The 23872-nt window shown below is 37.5% G+C and overlaps 1 protein-coding gene across 6 annotated transcripts in view; it reads left to right on the plus strand.

Moving 5' to 3' along the window:
• Nucleotides 1-1210: 1210 nt before the first annotated feature.
• The window catches only part of TRPM3 (transient receptor potential cation channel subfamily M member 3), a gene marked incomplete at both ends in the record, with an annotated part of 787829 nt that continues 765167 nt past the window's right edge, over nt 1211-23872 (plus strand). For all 6 annotated transcript variants that reach the window (XM_082657218.1, XM_082657236.1, XM_082657222.1 and 3 more), the window contains one exon: nt 1211-1393. In XM_082657218.1, the coding sequence (XP_082513344.1) occupies nt 1211-1393 (183 nt within the window). The remainder of the gene's footprint in view (nt 1394-23872) is intronic.

Here is a 23872-nt window from a genome sequence, read left to right on the forward strand (position 1 = left end):
TTTAGTAATGAGTAAGGTCATTGTTTCAGTTTTTGTAAATTTATGATGCCCCCTACGACCTTCTCTCATCTGATCAAGGACATTTCTGAATATGAGGACAGCTCAATCTGGTAAAATAACTAACACAAAACTGATGAGAGATTGCTGGCTTTCCTTCTGATGAGCAGAGGCAGATGCATGAACACAGGCGGAGGTGGAGGTGTCAAAGAATGTACAACAAACAGAAGCTCAAACATCATCATCCTCACTGCTTAACGGCTGTACCACCCTTGCCCCAGGAGTGAAAGGGTAAACTGAATACCCATTCCTACCTCGGAGAGAGAAGTGTGTTGATTTAAGAAGTATCAACCCTCTATCCCTTCCAAGGATCCTCCTCTGCCCTGTCCCTATAGTTCAGGTCCTTGAAGGCTTTTAATTGCGGTTAGAACAGCAAGAATCACCCGGGGAGCTTTTAACTATCCTGATTCCCAGGCTACAGCCAGGCCAATTAAATTAGAGTCTGAGGAATATCAGCATTAAAAAATTTTTTTTCCTTAGGTAAACTCCAGTGTGCAGCCAAGTTTGAGAACAAGTAGGTTAGTCTAACCAGGCGTGAGAAGGAATTAGCGTGGCGTCTGACAAGGAGACGAAGCTTTACTTTCCCCAGGGATACTTGGGAGACAGTTGTTGCTGCACAGGGGAGAAGGGGAAGAAAGAGAAAAGGAAGAACAAAGTTATACGTTTCCAGTCTTTCTCCAAGCCAACTGGAGTCTCCACCCACCCAGTGTGGGTAACCCAGGCTTGCACCTGCAGCTCGTGGTGGGGTGAGGTTGATCTCCAGGCCTGGGGGACTGGGCGGGGCGGGGTGACCGGAGGTAGCTACCCAGCGGCGCATCAATAGCCCCAGGTGTGGGCCGTGCCCCCCCGCCCCCCAGGGAAGGCGGCGGCCGCGGGTGGAGAGCAGTTTGGGGGGCGCAAAAGGAAGCTGTCTCGGGCGCAGGTGGCGCTCGCAGCCCCAGCCCCCAGTTTGGCCAATCGCGGGCTCAAGCGCAGCCTGGTGGCAGCGGCGGCGGTAACGGAGTGCAGCAGGGCTGTGGCCGGAGCCGGCGGAGGCAAAAAGGCGGCGCCAACAGTGAGCTACGTGCATGCGGGAGTGCGACCCGGCGGCTTGAGGAGCGAGCGAGAGCGCTCGACGCCGGGGTGTTGCCCGGCCGAGCGAGGCGAACTTAGCATGGGGAAGAAGTGGAGAGACGCGGCCGAAATGGAGCGGGGCTGCGAGGACCGCGAGGACAGCGCGGAGAGCCGCAGGCGCAGCCGGAGCGCCAGTCGGGGCAGGTTTGCCGAGTCGTGGAAAAGGTTAAGTTCCAAGCAGGGATCCACCAAGCGCTCGGGACTCCCGTCGCAGCAGACGCTGGTGAGTGGCTGGGGGAGAGCCCCTGGTGTCTTCTCCCTCTGCACGCGACTCGAGCCCTTTCCATGGTGCTGAACTTGCCTCCTTAGAGGCTCAAGCCAGGAACTTGTGGAGCCGCTTCTAATGAAAGTGTTGGGGTCTGTGAGGAGGGGCAAGAAGGAACGACTTTCCTTTCCTCAGCTAGGGGAGGGTCTCCTGACATCTCTGGTGTCTCTGCAAAAAATGGAAAACATGTTCGAGAGGCGAGGGCTCACTGTGAGATCATTAGAGTTTTGCAATTAATGGGACGTGGGAGATGTTGTCGAGTGTGTTGTTGTGACTCGCATACGTCCCGAGGGTCTGCCTGTGCAGAGTGTTCAAAGGTACTAGGCATTCGCTGAATGAGGGCGGAATAAGAAGGGCATGCCATATTTTTACTCTTAACACTTGCTCTTTTCCATCACACACCCCCACTATGTTAATAGGTGCGTTTAGTTGTTTGCAGAGTCATTTACACGCAGAGAATAGCAAGAATATCCCAGGTGTTTATAATCTGACTGTTAACATATACAGCGTTCAGAAAAGTTTTCCCATGTGCCAGCTCCTTTTCAGTGTCTAATTAGTGCAATAAAAGCACTCAAGCGAAATTAATATAGGCATCGTATGTGTGTAGAGAAGTACAGTTGATAAAAACTTCAGCCGCATTTGCATTTTTAGTATTTAAATATTATGTTTTCCTTCAGCCTAGAGGGAGAGAACTCTGTTCTAGAAGAGAGTGCAGAGCCCTCCTGTTGCTCCTAGGGAAGAAGGGTACACCACTTTAACTTCCAAGACATCACTGAGAACATCAGGGTGTGTGTATTTATGTTTTACATCCAGAGGAGTTGACAGCAGAGATTGTATAGTGAAGAGAAATTGAATTCGTTTTTTTAAAAAAGGATGGTACATAAACATTGTATAGCACGAATAATGTTACCCTGTTCTGTTTTTGAAAGGTCATCATTGCAGGACAAAAATTAATCCCTAAAAAGCAGGATGTCTAAAATATTCCTTCAAAAGAGTAAAATATAAATGCATACCATTTTTTGGTATTTGTGTTTATGTTGTTTGCTTGTTCACAAAAACTACTAGCAGAAAATGTTATTAGATATTTATTTGAACTATTTTAATATTTAGTGTGTTGAATGGGTAGGTTTTTAATAAAAATATGGATATAGAACACTTAAAATGCAATTAATTTTATTTCAGCCATTAAAATATTATTTTTCTAGAAATGTAGACTTGAAAATATTTTAAAAAGGAAAATATTCTGAAGATAGGTTTTTTCTGAAATAAATTATGTAGAACATATAAAATTAATTGATTTTGGTTTCTATCAATTATGTGAACTACGAATTAATTTTATCCCCTTTTTAACAGAAAGTGTAAATATCAATTTAAGTAACTTCTTTGATTTTGTTCAACAGATACATTCAGAGTCTATATCAGGAACATATAAAATCTTCATAAAACTGTAAGTTAGATTAAATAGCTTGCAGGTCTGTTAGCTAGAATAAAAATGTGAGAGAAAGAGGACATAATAGATACCATGACAACCAGAAGACATCTGGAAAAGTAACCATGTCTACTAAGGGTGATGATGATGCTATATTTCTCTGTAGTACTTGTTAATTGCAACATTAGTAATTCAGCTAAAAACCAGTAATGGCAAAAGCCTGTGCTTATTCTCACATTGCATGGCAAGTTTGATATTGATTTTGTTTTAAAAAAGTCTAATAAGTGCTCCTAGCTGTGATTTTAATTATCAGAATTTTTAAAACAAATATAATGAGGTTTTGTAAATGTTGGAGCTGGGATGATGGTTTTTAACCAAGGTTTGATTCCATTAATTCATAACAAAGACTTTCTACTTCATTTGTAAGTAAGACATCCAACTTATTTATGCAAACAGGAGGGAAGCAATAATAATGTTTGCAACAGATATGCTTATAAAAGTTTTTAATCTTTAAGGTAAGATGTTTGACTCCCTCTTAAAGTGAGCTGGTGCTATTTTCAACTTTCACTGTATTTCATGTAAAAAATAGCTCAAATTATAGATATTAGGAAGAGATTAAAGTAGTTAATTTGATTAATACTGCTTTTTATTTATTCTTATGAATAAATAAGATATTCTGTGATGTGGCTTTGGATCTTATTCATTTTGTGTTGTACGCAGAAATATTGTGGCATCCATCCTGATAAAAATCGTATAAGGATTTTACTCTTTCCTTTGAAGACAAAATAGATAAATGTGGAAAAAATTAGTTAATAAAACATGGAAGCTTTCTAACATCTTTCTGTCTTCTTTCTTTTGAGAATGTAAAATGATTATATAGTTGTTTTAATAATGTGGCCTTTGTTACTCTCTTCTCTGCTTTAGTTAGAGTCTTGAAATTACTTCCAGTTAAAGTTGTTCCCAGGGAAAGATACAACCTGTGACTCTGTCCCCAATGGGAATGATTACATTATTTTCCATTTTCACTAACAACAAAGCAGGCATACATCATGGATAATGGGGGAGATTTTCTTCAGCAAAGAGAGGTCTGCTATATTCTTGGTTATCCAGAAGTACTTTTCTTCTGTGATCTGAGTCATGGTGATTTTGTGTGTGAAGTATAGAGGAGGTGTGTTTGAATCAACCTTGGCAGTTAGATTTCCTACCTATCACTAAATATGTTGGGGTTTTCTTAGAAATATCTTAGAGGCTGGGCTGGTCCCATGATTTTAATGCTGCTATTAGAAATCAAAAAGTCACATTCCTGGCAATCCCTTTGGTACGCAGAAAATGGTCTCCTGATAGTCTTTACAGATTACGGCAGGCCCACATTAGGACAGTGTGTGCCACCCCTGCCCCAGCTCTCTGAGGTCTGCTTCTATTCTGCAGAAGCAGCACTACCCTGTGCAATAGCTGGAGGACAGGCAGCCGTTCTGAGTCCTAACAGTGGCATTTAAAGGGCATGTTTTCAATTTCTGGACCACAGTCCTGGGTGTGTCAGACAAATCAATCCTTGCTGATTTGAAAAGTTTTTTTTTTTTTCATTTTTCTAATTCAAGAAACACTCTCCTCTCCACTTATTTTTAGACTTCATGGTTGACAATGAAAGCTTTAATCCAGTAAGCTACAATACTCAAAATATACCCCAAATCATAAAATTCTGATAGAGTGAAGCAGGATTTAATCATATTCATTCCTTAGAATTTGTTCCTCTCTGAAAGTGCATCATGGATTATTTTTTAAAATCTAAAAATACTGGGTTTTTTTTTTTTTTAGTAAATGTAAAGAATTTTATATCAAGTTTACAGTTAAATTAATATGAAAGTTATATATTTGAATTTTGGATATGAAATGAAGTTTCTGGATATTAATGTTTTATGTAATGTCTCTGTTGAATTGGTTAATAAGCATAAAAGTAATTTAAAACTTCTTTGCCTCCATTCTATAAGATCTGGATTTCATATTTCTCCTTGAAGTATTGTTCTTGTTATTCCTATTATTTGTTTTAATTCCACCCACACAGAAATACATGGAAATCTATTGAAAGTTGAGTCAGCAAGTGCTGTCTGGTGTTACAATATCAAATGTTCACCTGCGCATATAACAGTACTTTTAATTTTGAAAGGCGATTTCCTCCTCTAGTCCATTTATACAACTATTTAAAGGCTTGTTTTCAAATAGAGGCAGATTTAATTTAATCTCTGAGTAATCTCTTGCAAAAGAAAAAGAAGCAGTTCTGAGGGAGTCAAATGATGGTTGTTTTTCAATCTTAGATGTCATGCTTGCTTCCACTAATGCTATAATTACCCTCATCAGCAGGTGCCCACCACAGAACATCACACCTTGTGCAGACAAGAGGGCAGCTAAGAGCGTATAGAAGCAGCAGTGAGTCTATGAAACAGCAGTCCTGAGAAGTAGACGAGAACCGTTCAGCTGGTACCACATTCACTACTCCCACAGCTGTTTGAGATGCTGTGTGCGCAGGGGGGATTCCATGAACAAACCTGGTTCCGTTTCTGAGGCTGACTTGTCTCTTTTGGAGCAAGTGACTTCCAGTTGTTCCTGCCAAAAGCTGGGTTCTACAAGATCTTAAATGAGAGAAAGCTGAGTCAAAGGCAGGGCTAAAGTCAGAAAAACTCATTTCCCAATCGATTGCCCATTTGAGGGTTGTGTGAGTGGTAGATCCCATGGTGGCCGTAGAAACAACAGCAACTTGGTGAAAAGAATCCTCATTTCCTTTTTCAGTGTCTAATATGCTATTGCAGTGTCATTAAACCCTTAATAGTTTGTTCTTGTTACACAAAGGGCTCGCTGGTGAAAGCAGAACAAATCCCCAGTAGTGAGTCCATTACTGAATAAACCATTTCTTGACAGGTTGATTTTTGTCTACTGCCTTTTACTCCCTGTGTTGAAAAAATAAAAAAAGGGACAATGTTGTATCACTTAGGAATATGGCTGTATGTTCTTGTTATTGTGATTTTTTTGTTGGGGAAAAAAAGCCATTTTCTGATAATCGTCTATTTTGTTTAAGCATTTCTGAATTCTTTTTCTAGTAATTAATATAACTAACAAGCTTTTTCTCATCAATCACAGTGAATTAAAAATTTAATTTAATTTAGTTTCATCTTTAATTTGAGGGCCATGGTATTAGGTGGCAGGTAATTCAATATTTTAAGTTTTGAGGAGGAAAAATATCCTTGTATGGGGATGGTTTTAAACATGTTTTCAGTTATTCCCAAATATATTACAGCAGTTTCTTCTGCCATCATTTATTGAGATCTTGAAAAAGAATTGAATCATTAAAAATCATTTATAAATAGTAGCAAAACATATTCATTTGTTCTGACCAGCTGTGCTGGTCTGTGCATTGGCTTTACTTTTTGTTTCTTTCATTTGCAAAGCCAAATGGGGGGCTGTTAGAGCAAATATGAAAGGATTATAGAGAACAATATTTAAAGAAACTTTTATTCCTCTAACATTCATTGAGTACTTAGGAAGTGTTAGGCACCATGGTAGGTACTGAACAACTTCCTCAATAGAACTAATGGTTTAACACAAGACAGAGATGTGCAAAGCAACAAGACAGGGTTATACATAGACTAGCTTCATGGTCAGAATACAGTGGAGCAAAGATTAAAGTAGTCAGTGCCTCTTAATGGATGGTGATGGAAAATTTAGATAAGAAGCATCCTAGACTTGGTGCCTGATTCTCAAAAGATGAGGAAGAAAAAGAGTTGCTTGGCTTTGGCAGTTTGGAAAGAGGGCAATAATTCCTTTCTCAGTCATTTTAACAGACTCATGAGGGTCGATGCCTGACTGCACAGCAGATGAGACAGAGAAGTAACAGCGATGACACAGCAACAACACAAAGCACATAGGTAGTACTCAGTATGTGCCAGGCATCACAGAATTTATTATCTATTGCCTGACTTCAGCTAGACTGTAATCAAAAGTGGGGATCTTTGTTTTGTTCACTGACTTATCCAGATGCCTTGAATAGTGCCTGGTGTGTACTAAGCACTCAAATATTTGTTCAATGAATAAAGTGACCAATTAATTGTAAAATGGTGCTTTTTGATTAATATGAGGTAGACTTTAGGTTCTTAGCTATGAGGGAAAAAAGAAATACAGGCAATTTTTCTTTTTTTTTCAAGATGGGAGAAATTTGAGCTTTCTGTTTGCTGGGTGAAGAACCTATTAGAGAAGGAGGGTTTAAACAAGTAGGAAGGGAGAAAAGCGATGAAACTAGTTTATACATTTGGAGGAGTTGGGATTTGCTTAATGGGAGGGTTAAAGATCTGTTTTCCCTCATGTTCAATTCTGGCTCTACCCTCTTTGTCTTAGGGACTTGGCTGGTGGAAATTGGACCCGATCGTTGATTATTTTGCAGGTTTTACTTAGTACATATTTAGTCTATAGTGTTAGTGAATAATTCAAAATTATCACGCAAATATATGTATTTCTGGGAAACTATTGTTTGTTAATAATTAATAGATTGCTGAAATGCTACTTTGTATCTTTGACCTCTCTAAGTACCTGAATTCTTTGATCTCACCAAATACCTCAAGAGATGTGGGAAATTCCTCAGATCTCAACAAGGTGGGAATCAGTACATCAGTTTTCCTGAGGATGGTTATCTTAGTTGAGTTGACATGGCAAGCTGCCAGTCCCTGCATACAATGTCATGGGACTGTATATTTATTTAAAATGCCTCTGTAGAATACCAGAACTTCAACCACAAAATAGTCACACAAAACGGAACACATTCACAGTGATAATCAGTAGGTTTTGTCCTCCACAAGCATTGATTTTTCTAGGACTTCCTTGGGAATGAACTTTATAATGGTGAGATTAGGAGGGACAACTCTTTTGGGTAAGTGTTCCCAACAGGCTCAATTTGAATGCAGTTCATCTCTACTTGGAAAGTTCTATGGACAATCTGAATTGATTTTAGAGAACAGTATTGTGGCTTTGGAAGCAAGCAGATCTAGATTGGAACCCTGGCCTCTCTCAGTTTTCTCCCCAGTTCTATCAGGAGGATTCCTTCTTCCTTTCCCACTGTTTAAGACTCACTTGTGTTCTTTTTTTTTCCTAATAAAGAAAAAGTAATTATTGTATTTATTTTTATTTAAAATTTAAATTGGCCCAAATAGGCAAAAATAGAAAATACTATGAAAAGAACTCACATACTCATAATACACATTAAACCAAGGTTAACAATTTGCCGTATATTCTTTATATCTTTTTAAGAGTAAACTGCTACAGACACAGCTAAAATATCTGCTTACCGTTCTCTTGATTCCTTTCCCAAAGGTAAGAATTATTCTGAACTTGAGGTGCATTCTTCTCGTATAGGTTTATTTTAAAAAATCTCTACTACATATTTATTCATAACTATGTGTAAATAGTATGGTTCTGTATGTTTAAAAACTTTTACGTGAATGTATAGTATACTTTTGCAATTTGCTTTTTTTCATTCAACATTGTATTTTTTGAGGTATATCAAGGAGTTAGAAATAGATGTTGCATATTATTTCAGTCTGTTTGTACCACAGGTAATTTAGTCATTTCTCTACTGGCAAAATTTTAGTTTATTTCCTTATTTTTTCGGCTATTACAAACAATATTCAATGAAAATCTTTGTACTTGTCTCTTTGGTCCTTAACTTGCAAAAACAGGATATAAACTCAGGAACTGACCTTGCTCTTTGGAAGATATAAGGACCAGGGCTTCTTCCCTAGAGAAAGGTCAAGCTTGTCCAGCTCCTTATCTCTGAACAGATCCAGAATTTGCAAGGAGTTGAAGGGGAATGGTGCTGGCCTTCTTTAATACTGGACTGACATTCAGATCAGACAGACTTGATTTCCAGTCTGGCTCAGGTCATTAACTGGTTTTGCAGCTTTATCTTTCTGTGTCTCAGTCCTTTATCGTAAAATGAGGATGGGAATACCTGTCTCCAGGATGAATTGTGAATGTTAAGTGTATTGATGTGTGTAGCTATTTCAGTGTCTGCAAGAGCTACTTGTTAAATGGATGTTACCTAACGCTCGGTATTAATCAGAGGTCTTACAACAAATAAGACTTTGTTTGATGGGGAAGTGTTTATAATCTTTAATTCTCTTGAAATTAAAATGTTGTTTACAGACAAGAGATAATATAAGGCTAATGATCATTTGTATTGGGCTGCTGGTTTTGAAAGTGCTTCGGAAAATAAAGTCAGCTTGTCTTCTCCAAGATGATTGTTTTCCACAGTTGATTCTCGTCCTTGAAATGTCCATTATTCTGTGTTTTTACTGAAGGTAAATTTATTGACATTTTTAGAAAAAAAATGTGAAATCTGTACCATATTGAAATACAGGATACTCTTTGCTTTTGGTATTTTTACCATTGGGTTCTTTGTGTTTTGAAACAAATTATGATTATAAAATTGTTATCGTCATGAACCTCAAGATTTTTGGAAAAGAATGCTTTTTAAAATACCTTTATTAAGGAAAATCCAAACATATACAACACTAGAGGGAATAGTGTAATAACCACATTTACCCATAATCCAGCTTCAACAATTATCAAAACATGACAAATCGTATTTCATTTATATACCCCTATTTCCTGTTTTTTCCGTCTTCACTAGATTATTTGCAAATTCCAGATATCATATTACTTTTTTTTTTTTTTTTTTTTTTTTTTTTTTTTTTTTTTTTTTTGGCGGTACGTGGGCCTCTCACTGTTGTGGCCTCTCCCGTTTCGGAGCACAGGCTCCGGACGCGCAGGCTCAGCGGCCATGGCTCACGGGCCCAGCCGCTCCGCAGCATGTGGGATCCTCCCAGACCGGGGCACGAACCCGCGTCCCCTGCATTGGCAGGCGGACTCTCAACCACTGCGCCACCAGGGAAGCCCATCATATTACTTTTAATAAATATCTGAAAAATAAGGACCCCTTATCAAAACAAAACTGCAATACCATTATGAAGTTTAAACAAATTAATAATTTCCTAATACCCACATATATTAAATTGGGATCACGTTTCCTTAATGATCTCATAATTCTGTTTTCTACTCACGGTTTGTTTGAATCAGAATACAGCTGTAATTTACACATTACAGTTATTTGTGTTTTTCAGTCTATAAGTTTCCTGTCCAGGTCTCCTGTTTTTCTGTTGAAAATTATTTTTCAAAGAAATTTATTTGTCCTGTAGAGTTTCCTCCATTATATATTTTTCAGAATACATCCCAGTGGTGTTAATCTTACATTTTCCTCTGTCCATTGTATTTCCTGTGAACTGGTAGTTTGATCAGGAGCCTTGATCGGTTTTGACTTTTTTGGCGAGGATCCTGCATAGATATTCTGGTTGCCTCTCATTTTAGGTATTAGCTACCATTGATGATCACTGTCTAGAGCAGGTGTTGGCAGACATTTTATGTAAAATCCAAATAGTGAACATTTTAGGTTTTGTGCACCATAAGGTCTCTTAGAACTACTCAACCCTGCTATTATAGCCCCAAAGGAGCCATAGACATTATATAAATAAGTGGACATGGCTGTGTTCCCATGCAACTTTATAAATAAACACTGAAATTTGAATTTCATATAATTTTTTATATGTCATGAAATACTATTCTTCTTTTAGTTTTTTTTAACCATTTAAGAATGTAAAAATCATTCTTAGCTCACAGGCCAAGAAAAAAACAAGCCACAGACTGGATCTGGCCCTTAGCTGGAGTTTGACTAAGATCCTGACTAAGATCCATTGCTTTATTAGGGCATTGCAAAATGATAATATACAATTCTATCTTTCCTTTTTCATTTATTAGCTGAAATTTTATAGATAGGAACCACTGCATCAACGATTTGCTTACTTTGAGTTATAATTCATACCATAAAGTCAAGATAAATATTTGGGAGAGACAGTTTTTAAAAAGCTGAGCTAATAATAATAATAGGAGCTATGTGGTGGCACTGATCTCTTAGTTTACTGTCAAGCCTTAGATTTTAATTGGGTCACTGTGTTTGGTTAACCATCAGAAAATACTTGGCCGTTTATTATGGAGGCCAATTAAACTGTCATTAAGAAATGGAATATGTAAAAACATTGTCAAACTGATTCTGTATTAAGGCTTTTGCTCTCAGTATTTAAAAAAACCCTGGGAATTGTGTTAGGTTTCTGCTGCCACCATAAAAAATTACTACAAACTTAGTGGCTTAAAGCGACGTGAATTTATATTATCTTACAGTTATGTAGTTCGGAAGTCTGATATGGGTTTCTCTAGACAAAAATCAAGGTATTGACAGGGCTGTGTTCCTTTCTGTAATCTCAAGGGGAGAGTCCATTTCCTTGCCCTTTCCAGCTTCTAGCAGATGACAACATTCCTTGGCTCCCGGCTCCTTTCTCTTTCACATCAAAGGCAGCAAAGTTGTCTGTCATTGACCCCTGCTTCTATCATCACAATGCTTTCTCTGACCCTCTCTTTTGACAAACATTATATATATTTAAAGTATATAACATGATGTTTTGATATAGTATACATTGTGAAATGATTACCACAATCAAGCTAGTTAACATATCCGTCACTTCACATAGTTACCTTTCTGTTTTTATGGTGCGAACATTTAAGATCTACTCTCTTAGCAAATTTCAAGTACGTAGTACAGTATTGTTAACCATAGGCACCATGCTGCACATTAGATTTCCAGAGCTTATTCATCCTGCATAACTGAAACTTATACTCTTTTGTTTTCTGAATGTTGAATTCACAGTGAAAACTATAGAAGTGAAAATTACCTTTCCTACCAGTGGATATTCAGTAGATTTGGGGATATGAATGTTTTGTTTTGACATACATTTTAATGAGCACCCACTCTGTACAAGATAAAGCCTCAAATGCTACAGGAGAAAGAAATGTGAAAAAGACTTACTTGTGATTGGTGGGAGGGATGAAACTATAAGTTGGCATATAACATGATATATTTACTGTAACATATTAGGTATATAGTTAGCAATTATACATAAATGATATATTATGACTGTTACTCATGAGTATATTAAAATTGCCTTAATTATATTATTAGTCTTCTAAAAAGCTTGGTAAGACTTGTCAAATGGTTGAGAAAATCAGTTGATTGGACCCATGGTGGAACTTTCAGTTTTTGATCCACAGACTTGAAGCTGTACAGGTAAAATGATTTTGGGGATATCTTTAATTAGTATTTTCTTTAAAAAATTTTTTTAAACTTTTATACAATTTTTAAAGGTTACTTTCCACTTACAGTTATTACAGAATATTGGCTATATTCCCCGTGTTGTACAATACATTCTTGAGCCTGTCTAATACCCAGTAGTTTGTACCTCCCATTCCCCTACCTCTGTATTCCGCCCCCCCAGCCCCCCCATAACCACTAGTTTGTTCTCTAGATCTGTGAGTCTGCTCCTTTTATGTTATATTTACTAGTTTGTTGTATTTTTTAGATTCCACATATAAGCGATATCATACAGTATTTATCTTTATGTCTGACATTTCACTTAGCATAATACCCTCCAAGTCCATCCAGGTTGCTGAAAATGGCAAAACTTTTTCTATGTAGATGTTTCAAAAAGCAGTTTTTACTAGTTTGTAAATATTTTATTGATTTTTTTAAATGAATGAAAATAACCCTTAACTTGAAATTTTGAGTTACAACTACTTTTTAAATAGGGCTCTTAATGTTTTTTCCCGTTATTTGAGTACATCTGATTATTCATGTAAGTGCTTGTCTCCTTTATTCAATAATCATTGTAACAATAGATAATTTTTATAAATCACTGTTAATAGAAAAGAAAGAAGGATGAATAATTAGCACCAAGTGAGGACATAGTAATAGGTAGAGTCTTCAAAATGCTAAGGTCAAATAGGGTGAGAAATTGAGTCTCTCTTTCTAAAAATGTTCCTATTTCTATTTTTATTGAAATATATTTGACTGTAACCTTGGGTACATTTAAGGTATACAACATGTTAATTTGATACATTTATATATTGTTATATGATCACTATAAAAGGCAAAAGGACCAAGATGAAGACAAAAGATCTGGACCTTGACTCAAGATAAAGACATTTCCTTCTATCATTCCTAACTAAGGGTTTTCCTGTGGTTATAGCTACGTATTATTGTTACTATTAATGATTACAACTTATATGTGTGATTAAGTTTAAGGTAATATTGGTGAGTAAACTCCGTTTTATTCCCTTTTCCTTGACTTTATAAAGTCTGTCATAAAATAAAACCTTCAGGAATTATTGAGGGGAAGTAGCAGAATTGGACCTGACAGACATTTGTCACCAGCCCATTGTCCAATGTGGGTGCCAGTTTCAGAATAAGATCTATTTCCATTTGTTTGGACTTTATATCACAAAGTTGACCCCGCATGTAAAGACACATTTTTAACAAAAAGATAAAGTTTAAAATTGCTTTCCTTTTTTCGGAGTTATTGGCAGCCATTTTGTGGGAATGTGGGTTTTTAAGTATTTAAAAGTATTAGATACCCTAGCACTAAATGAAATTAGTTTTCTTTAAAAGATAAACAATAATGATTCAAATTACTAGAGCCTAGGACAAAGTGGGAATGATTTGGATTACAGATACAAAAAGAGCTCATTGTTTGAAAGGTGCATCACGTTATCGGATGTAACTATAGAATGCAGTGGTAACAGTAACTAAAAGAAGAGCTTAAATCATGTTATGAAAATCACATACTCCAGGTGAATAGACTTTGAAAAATGAATGCAGAAGGAACCAGTGATAAATAATGGCTAAGTCCTACTTTTGTCTCATTACCCATTAAGTACACTTAGGGGAAGAGAGGGAAAAAAATGTGTGACTATACTGTACCTTGTATAACTGGTGCCTTTGGGTCCACTGATGGAGATAGACGACTAAGCTGGTATGATAACATCACCGTCCTGCATTGATCTGGGCAGTGAGGTAATTCACAGGATATTGTATTACTGCATAGTTTGTGAATCCTACACATTGTAAAACCTTTGGATAGCTGGGAATTATTTCTTCTTCCTGGGGAAAATGTCTGATTGTCAAATATAACCTTAAATGTGCCTAGAGTATAATTTAGTCCTTTTGTTTAGGATCTCCTTTAGGATGAGGTTTGTATTTTATTTACCAGTGTAGCCCCACATTTTGCACAGTGCCTGGCATGTTGTAGAAACTCAGTACTTGTATGTGGAGTAAATGAGAGAACATAGTGAAAATGCTCTAGACTTAGGTGTTTCATACCTTGGACAGAAAAAGGGTGAAGAAAGGAAGAAAAATAAACATTATTTTGGTATTTTTAAATACCAGGCACTTTCAGTGATCTCTTATGTAATCTTCTGTACATTATTCTGATGTAGGATTGATTTGGATGCCCAAAGCACAGATGAAGAAACAGAATTTCAAAGAAGTCAAGTCAGTTCTTACCAGGGTAACTGGGAAATGGTAGACATAGAATTCAAATGCAACCATCCATTAATTTTTTTTCAATACTCTGCTGACTTGTGAGTTAGGGATAAGATGATTTAAAAAGCATAAACAAAGTTTATGTATGTCGCTTCCCTCACAAGGGTGATTTGTTCTTGGAGGTGGCTTAAAGGTCACTATGGGTAGTGAGACTAAGTCAGAGCAGCACTGAGTAATGAAAGCAATTAAACTGTATTGTTAACAGTCCTGCCAACAAGCTTAGTCCCAGGTATAAACTATTGAATGGAAAAGCAAAAACATGGTAACTTGTTATTGTTGCTACTTCTCTTACTGTTGTTGGGTGAGAATAGGGCAATATAGTTGCATTTACATGATTGTGATACTTTATTTCCTTTATTTTCCAAAATATGTTGAATCATTTACTTATTCTTTCAAGTTTTAAATAAACTCTGGTTATTTCATTTTTGTGATGTCAAACAGAACCAGATTTAGAAAACTATAATTTCAAGTGAAACTTGAGTACAGAACCCTTGTTAAATACGTTCTGTGTGTGTGTGTGTGTGTGTGTGTGTGTGTGTGTGTGTTAGAAAAATGTGACAAATAAGAGATAAATAAGAACCTTTCCTGGGAGTTTAATTTGAGAAAGTAATTACCTTGGTTTGTCTTGAGGTCAGAGTAGAGTCAGGCCAATGTACCGAATCGTTAATATCTTAAATCAAATGGAATTGGAGTCCATAATAATGACCCTGAGCCAAGGTGTTGTACTCAGACATAAGAGAAAGATGGGTTTGTGTTCCGTGCTTCCTACTTACTAAGGCAATAAGCCGCGTTAAGATCAGGAAGAGAGATGTTCAATAAAAATGGGTGACAGAAAATGAGTTGTTGATTAACTAGGGAAAAAAACAATCAAAAGAACCCTTTTCACAAGCATTCTTATTTAATCTTACTCTGTGTGTGTGTAAGAAGTATATGCCTATATTTTCACAACCAAGGGTGTTTAAAATCTAATTAGGATATGCTGACATTTGTTGTAAATCTAAATAATGACCATAAAATTGAAGTTTCCATCCATTCTTCTCAGATATCTGGGATACTAATTGTGGGGGATGATGGTGGTGGTCGAGATACAAGAGAGGCAATGTGCCCACCCTCTTTGCTTGTTATCGTGAAGAAAGGGAGAAAATGAACATTTGCTATATGTTCAGCACTTTGTTAGGCTTTTTTAAAAATATTTATGAAGGCTTTATACTTTATACATGCTATCTCATTCAGTTCACACAACAACCTGATTAGGTAAGCATCCCTCCTGGAGCTTATATTCTAGTGAGGGCTGACAGAAGATACACAAACAAGCATGTAAATATGTAATAAAATGTCTAGTGATTATAAGTACTATGAGGAAAAAATAAAACAAGGCCAGGAGGTAAAGAATGAGTGAGGGTACTATTTTAGCTAGAGGGGAAGCCTCTCTGATTGGTGCTCTTAGGCAGATGTCAAGATGAAGTGAGGAAACAAGCCATGGAGATACCTGGGGAAGAACATTCCAGGCAGAGGGAACAGCAGGTACAAGTGTCCTGAGGCAGAGGAATGTCTGATGTGTTCAACCAAAGACGCTGGAGCAGAATGAGCCAGGACGAAAGGGGAAGGAGATAAAATCTGATTTGAACCCAAGTCTGTCTGACTCCAAACTGATGTCCACAACATTCCTGTCACACCATGAATTGGGAAGATGTGTAGCACTAGAGAATGACACAGGAAATTGAAAACAATTTGAGACTTTATAGTATGGACTGTAACTATTGTAGAAAATCAAGAATAGGACAGAAAGATGTTTTGTTGGAGGCAGGATGACATGGACTTGGGCTCTAGGATACACATAAATGTGGGCTTGCAGATTCAAACTACAAAGAGCAGATTAAAATGAAAAGACCATTGACATGGGAATGTTAATAACAGTTACACGTGTTGAACTTCATGTGCCAGGAACTGTTCTGTGAGACTTACATGTATTGAATAATTTCCTCCATATAACAACCTCATTGTACCCATTTTATGGGAGAGGAAACCAAGGCACAGAGATATACAGTAACTTGCCCAATGCCATGGAATTTAGGTTTGAAATCAGGATGCCTGGCTCTGTATTCTGTACTCTTAAAGAATGGTGAGATTGAAAGAAAACGTGGAGCAATTTAAAAAATTCTTTTTAAAATCTTCTCCCATCACTTTCCTGAAGTATGGAACAAAGATTGACAGATGACCTATCAGAAACAAAGTTTACTTTTATCCTTCTGAAGAATATAAAAGGAAGTTTGGGCAGAATCAGTTGGGGAGGATGGTGAAGATACACATTAGTCAAAGTATTTTCTCATCTCAGTTTTCCTGTGGCTTTTGGCTAGGGTGAAAAGGTGATTAGCCAGTGAGGTACAGTACTGTGCACATAGTTGTCCTCAATAAAGAGCTCATTAAATCTGCTTCAAAATATTCTTTATATTATTTTTTCTTTTTTAAAAAATAATCTTTATATTAAATGAAGAAGCCAATTATTGAAACCGGGGGCAATTGGATGATTATAATGTATTAAATATGTGCTCAAGGGTTAAAAGAAACCATGAGACAGTATAAATTTGTTTTCATTATTGCTTTTGTTTTTTGTGTGTGTGTCTCTGTTTTGTGTTTTTCACTGAGCAAGACTTTTAGGCTTGTTTCTCTTGTAAATTGGCTGCTGAAACATGCCAGAAGCATCAGAACAAGTAGTTTTAGATTAAATTTGTTGAAAGCTCTGTAGAGATACATCAGTGAGATTTAAAACAAACAAAAAATCTATCCAGGAATTCTGAAGGAACTTAACTGTGAAATAGGAAAGCAGTTCATTGAAATGTGTAACTGATTGTAAATACCACAGCATTGGAGAAGTGTTCCCAAATCTGCTGGCCATTAGGATCACCTGCGAACTGTTTGAAACTGTAGACTGCTAGACTGGCCACACCTTGCCTGCGGGCTTTCCGTCTCTGTGACAAGGCTGGAAAAACAATAATTTGATGAGATCCTCACGTGATTTAGATGATAACCCATATTTGGATACTACTATTTTTATAAGTATTATCTGTGATGGTGGGTCTCAATGTTAGCACATATCAGAATCACCTGGAGGGCTTGTTAAACCACCTTACGGTGGGCTGTAACTTCCAGCGGACCTTAACTTCCGGTGTTTCTAAATAAATAGACCTGAGGCGTGGTCTGAGAACTTGCATTTTGAACAAGCTCCCAGATGTAATGGCAGCTGCTGGTCTGGGCATTGCGCTTTTGGAGCCATAACTTATAAGAACTTCAGAGTAGGATGTGGGTGACAGCCGGACAGGTAAGCAATATGATTTTCATTAATGGAATCTGGAAGACTTCATGGTATGGGATAGAATCAGTGACCTTAAAAATAAAAAAAATATGGTGAGTAAGGCAACGTTATTGCTCTAAGGTATATTCAACCAATTCAGTTGTTTGTGGTTTTAGTAAGTTTGTGAATAATGGCTTAACAAGGAAAATATAATTTATAGGCCAAAGACTAAGAACTTCTAAAACAATCTAGTTTCATGGAATTGGAAAAAGTGGATGTGCGAAGGAAATCTTTTTTTCAAGGATGAGATCAGATTTAATGACAGACGTGAAAAGGAGATTAGCAAGCATTTTTAAAGACACAGAAAACAAAACAGTGAATTACCTTTGGCAGTAGGTCTGGGAATTTCTTTTCTTTAATGCTAGTAAATGTCTTACAACTGTGAATACCATGGTAAATCACTCAGTGTACTTAGATTCTAAATTCTTCCCAGTAAGAAAATGCCAAGCTAGTAGAAATAAATTTAGGAATCTCTTCACAACAAAATCTGTGGTACAGGCAGGAGCAGCTGCATAATTTGTGGAGCCCAGTGCAAAACGAAAATGTGAGGCCCATGTTCAGAAATTACTAAGATTTCAAGACTGCAACAGGAAAGTATTAAACGAAGTGTGGGACCCTGTGAGACTAACCCGATCTCACATCCATGAAGCCAGCTCTGGGTATAGAGGCAAAGGGGCTTCAAGAGATTTGGAGTTAGAGCTAGATTTGAATTCCATCCCTGACACTGTGTCATTTTGAGGGATATACTTTTGCTCCCCAGTTTCTTGATATGTACAGTTTGTTGAATAATCCCTACTTTGAAAATCCATTGAGAAAAACAAGTTAGGGAACAGATGAAACTCTCTATGGCAGCACATGGCATAGGGTAGACAATTTTTAAAAATTCTAAATAAAAAAAAGAGTTGGTAGGGCTGGGGAGATTATTGATCTTACCAGTATGAGTGTGTCATTTCTCATATTCGTATAAAACTGACAAATTCATTAAAGATTTGTGGACTGCTTATAAAGTGCTAGGCAGCGTCCTAGGTGCTGGTGTTTGTGCAGGTCACAGTCTAGTGGGAGACACAGCCAGTAAAGTAGATGAAAACATAATTGTGAAATGTGAAGTGTGATGGAAGAAAATAACTGGCACAAGAGGTATGGCCTTGGAGGGAGGCCAGGGAAAGCCTCTCTGAAGAGATGGCATTGCAACGCTACGATCTACAGGTGAGGAAAATCTAGTTAGGGGAAGAGAAGTCAAGTTGGAGAGAGCAACACGTGCAAAGCTTCTTAAGCAGGAAAGACTTCGGTGTGTTTCAGGAACTGAAAGAAGACCAGTAAGACTACTAGAGAATGAGGTAGAGAGTGGTAGGAGATGAAATTGGGGAGGAACATAGGACCGGAACGTAGCCCTTTGTGGGTGAGAGTCAGAAGTCTGGATTTTATTCTAAGTGTAATGGGAAACCATTGAAGACTTTTAAGTACAGAAATGATGTGTGCTGATGGATATTGCTAAAATATCTCCAGATGCTTTGCATACAATAGTTGGAAGAGGGACAGAAGAGGAAGTGCGAGGCCACTGTGCAAAACCCAGTGAGAAATGATAATGGCATGGACTAGGTTTGTGACAGTGGAGGTAGGAAGAAATTGATTTTCTAATGTATTCTGGTGGTAGGAGCAATTGAATTTGCAATTGGGATTTGTGTGAGTGTGAAGAGAGACAGATGAATCAAGAATGGATCCCAGGTTTTGGGCTTGGGCAACTGGGTGGATGGTAATATTCCAGAAATCATGAAGACCTGGAGGAAAACAGGCTTTGGAGGAGAGTGAGAAGTCCAGTTTTGAACATGCTGATTTTGAGATGAGGGTATCAAGTTGGTTAGTTGAATATATGTGACTGGAGTTTAGAGGAGAGGTCAGAATGAGAGATAATCCAGGTGTTATCTGTTTATAGATGGTATCAATATTAAAGCCCTGGGAATGAATGATGAGTAGCATGACAGTACATAGATAAGGGAGTCCAGAAAAGACCCCTGTGGATCTATTTAGTAGAGGGACCATCCAAGGAAACAGAACAACCAGAGAGATGTATATAACCTCTTATGTTACAGAGGCCAAGAGAAGATCTTTCAGGAAGGGAGAAGTGACCAAGAGGGTTGAATGCTGCAGAGATTGGTCAAGGAAGATGAGGATACCAAAGAGCCCATTGTATTTGGCTTGGCAATTTAGATTGTTGTGAATTTGCTAAGAGCAGTTTTGTTACAGTAATGGGGACAGGAGCCAGAGTGGAGTAGGCTGAGGAATTAGGTGTGAAGTAGTGGAGACAGGGTGTATACTCAATATTTTGAGAAGTTTAATGTACAAAGGAGTGGGAAAAAAAGGGGATGGGCATTTAAGAGGGCATGTGCAGTCAAGGTACTTTTCTTTTTTCTTTTAGGATGAATAATACCAGGGCATGTTTGTGTGTTGATAGGAATGATACCACATAGAGGGAAAGAATAATGATGGAGAGAAGGGATGCTTGTTAAACACAAAGTCATAGAGAAGGCTGAGGGGATCTATAAAATTATGCAGAAAAGCAGAGTGACTCACTGAGATAAGTGGCCAGCAGGGTAAACCTAACATTTGAACTATGTCCTCCCTTATGATATTGCTTGTATTTGGATTATTTAACCTGTTTTGTATATTTTTTTCTCTCCTTGGCTTGTCAGCTCCCAGAGAAAGAGAACATGCCTAATTTACCTGACCCCTTACACAGTATCTTGGCTTAAGTGTCATCCAGATGAGTTTTCTAAAATGTTGTAGTAGGAAAAAAATGGAAATTTGAACCAGCTATCTTAAGAATTGGTAGATGGTTTGCCATAAGGCACAAAATGACTGTTTCTGAACAGTATAGGAAGGAGCGCAAATGCATATCAGGGATAAAAAAGAGTAAAGAAATAAGATTTCTTCACGGAAGAGTGTGTATTGAATTATCTATAAGAAACCGTATGATGTTGTAAAGTTGATGGTGGTCTATAAGGCCTCATTAAGAATGCAAATGATATGAGCTCTGGGTGGAAACCAAAAGGCAGACCCTGGAAAGCTGGAAAACTGTTGAGGTGTACTTACTCTCACTGGGAGCACTCAAGGTCCAGAAGCTCAGCCAGCCCGATTTCATGCAGCCCTTTCTGTCACCTTGTCCCAGACAAGGTGGAAACATTACTGGATTTGGAAGAAAGGCCGATGAAGGAAGTAGGTTAATTACATGAAGCCTTGGTTGTCATTTTAATAATTTTAGCCTCATCAGAAAAAAAAACATTGTTTCTCTGGGTTAAGAAATTGGGAGCTGAGGCTAAGATTTAGGAAGAAAAACTGTCAGAAATAGCAGAAAAATATTATTCAATGGCTTAGGCAAGGCTGTCATTGCTCTATAATGTTAACATCCTGAATTATCCTTTGAGATTTTTTCAAATATATACTTCTTAAATTCCATAGCCAAAATATAAAAAACAAAACATTAAAAGCAAAAACATTGTTTTTATTTCTAGAAGAACATGATACTGTTTTCTATTCACAAAAGCTCAGTAATGAGCATAAAATATTGAGAGAAAACAGACTTAAACTACTTTTATGGTGCCAGGCTTTAGTTCTGGAAGACTGTTTTGTAGAGAATGGTGACAATGAATAACTCCTAGAGAACAAAGGAATGGTTACTCAAAAATGCCAGGTTTATTTATTGTTTAGGTGCAGTGTTTGCTTCTCCTGTATTCTGGTCACATTCCCAAATAGTCTGAAAGGATGAATCTTGAAAACAAAATGGCAAATTCCGATTGGTTTTTAAAGGGTAGTTTGTAAAAAAAAAAAAAAAAAAAAAAAAAAAAATTATAATAATAAATAGAATATTTTAAAAATCCTATTGAAAGAGTTTTATGGCCATCCTTACTGGATGTTTCCTGTTTATTTCGTATAATTTCGTCTGTCAAGGAGTGAAAATCTTCTATGAACAGGAGAAGTAAGTTTAATGGTAATGAAAGCGACTTGCTCACAGCAGGGAATGGAGTTTTGCTCCAGGTTTTCTGCTTTGGTGAGCAAGTGATGAGAGACTGAAATGAAAGTGCTAGGAACTGAATGAAACTCTTAATCAGCTATATAGAGGATTGTCATAGAATTGATTTGTTCCGTTTACTGGGATAGGAATTAGAGCAGTTTTTGCTTTGTAGATATTGCATATTGATGTGGTAATGAATGTGGGGGGCACTTCAAAGATTACCCATATCACTGGGTATGTGGGGTGAGCTGATAAAACCAAAGGTTTAAAAATTATTCTTAAATCTCCACTGAACAAAAACTTATGAGTTGCTATAATATGTAGTTGTCTCAAAGATTCGGAGATACTGGAAAATTAATGTATTTTATCAGCTGAATAATCTTCAGAAGCTAACTGTAAGAAGCCAAGCATAGCAATATGACATGGGTTCAGCCAAATGTGTCTCATTTGGACTCCCTTTTTAATTTCAGTGATCATGGAAATGTTTTTAGCTCCCTTGAAGCCTTTGGAGATATGCTACTAGAAAAATCTTCAAATTATGTTACCTAAAGTATAAGGAAACAGTGATTTTTTTTTTTCAAACTACTTGGTGAAATCCCAGGTTTTCATAAAATGTCTGTTGGGATTCCTTGGAACTAGGCGTGTGGTCAAGTGGTCGTAACTTTTGCTACTGGGTCCAGTAGTGAACGCAGATTGAGGGGTCTCATAGGCAGAAGGTGACCCAAGTCAAAAGGATGGAAAACCGTTGCCTTAAATAATATATACAGATGGCATTGCTTGCTGTGAGTGTCTATTTATAAGTGTAGAGATAATCTGCCACATTTTCCTTCAGCATCTGAGATACTGATTCCTTTTTTTCATATTCTCCTTTTAGTATGATGTCAGAATGGTCATGGTTCCTTCCTAAGTTAGTAGTCGTATTATCATACCTCTGTGATATTTGCTCCAGTATTCCCTTCAGAGTCTGTGCTTGACATATTTGCTCTAAACATCATCCTGAAAGAAAAAGGGGTTTATATAAGACACATTTGTTCAGTTAATTAGGTGGCCCTTTACGGGAGGAAGTGGGCAACAGAGCAAGTCTGTGTAGCATTCCTGTCCTTGGTTTTCCTTCATTTACCTCTCTAATTCTCTGCTTTTCCAGTCCCCTCCTTACCAGACTTCCCACCCACACCACCCACCTGGTGATGTCTCAGATTCCTGCAGGTTCTCTCCTCGTTATGAAGAGTAATGTAAGACAAAGATGGTAGCTAAAGATTTTAAACATGGAAACTATGAAAACTTATTTAAAATGACATGCAGCAGAACCCTTTATTTTATTCTTTTTAATTTAATTTTTATTTTATATTAGAGTATAGTTAATTTACAATGTTGTGTTAGTTTCAGGTGTACAGCAAAGTGATTCAGTTATACATATACATATATCCGTTCTTTTTCACATTCTTTTCCCATAGAGGTTATTACAGAATATTGAGTAGAGTTCCCTGTGCTATACAGTAGGTCCTTGTTGGTTATCTATTTTTTAAAAAATAAATTTATTTTATTTTATTTTTGGCTGCGTTGGGTCTTCATTGCTGTGTGTGGGCTTTCTCTAGTTGCGGTGAGCGGGGGCTGCTTTTTATTGTGGTGCGTGGGCTTCTCATTGCAGTGGCTTCTCTTGTTGCGTGCGGAGCATGGGCTCTAGGCACACAGGCTTCAGTAGTTGTGGTGCGGGGGCTTAGTTGCTCTGCAGCTTGTGGGATCTTCCCAGACCAGGGCTCAAACCTGTGTCCCCTGTGTTGGCAGGTGGATTTTTAACCACTGCACCACCAGGGAAGTCCTACTTTTAAAAAAATTTTTATTGAAGTATAGTTGATTTACAATGTTGTGTTAGTCTCTGCTGTACAGCCAAATGAATCGGTTATATCGGGTTGGCCAGAAAGTTCATTCGTGTTTTGCTGTAGGCTGTTACAGAAAAACCTGAACGAAGTTTTTGGCCAACCCAATACTTATATCCAATCTTTTTTAGATTCTATTCCCATAAAGTTCATTACAGAGTACTGAGTAGGGTTCCCTATGCTATACAGTAGGTCCTCATTAGTTATCTGTTTTATACATAGTACTGTGTATATGTCAATCCCAGTCTC

Source organism: Grampus griseus (genome assembly GCF_964374135.1).
Source record: "Grampus griseus genome assembly, chromosome: 6".
Classification (NCBI taxonomy): domain Eukaryota; kingdom Metazoa; phylum Chordata; class Mammalia; order Artiodactyla; family Delphinidae; genus Grampus; species Grampus griseus.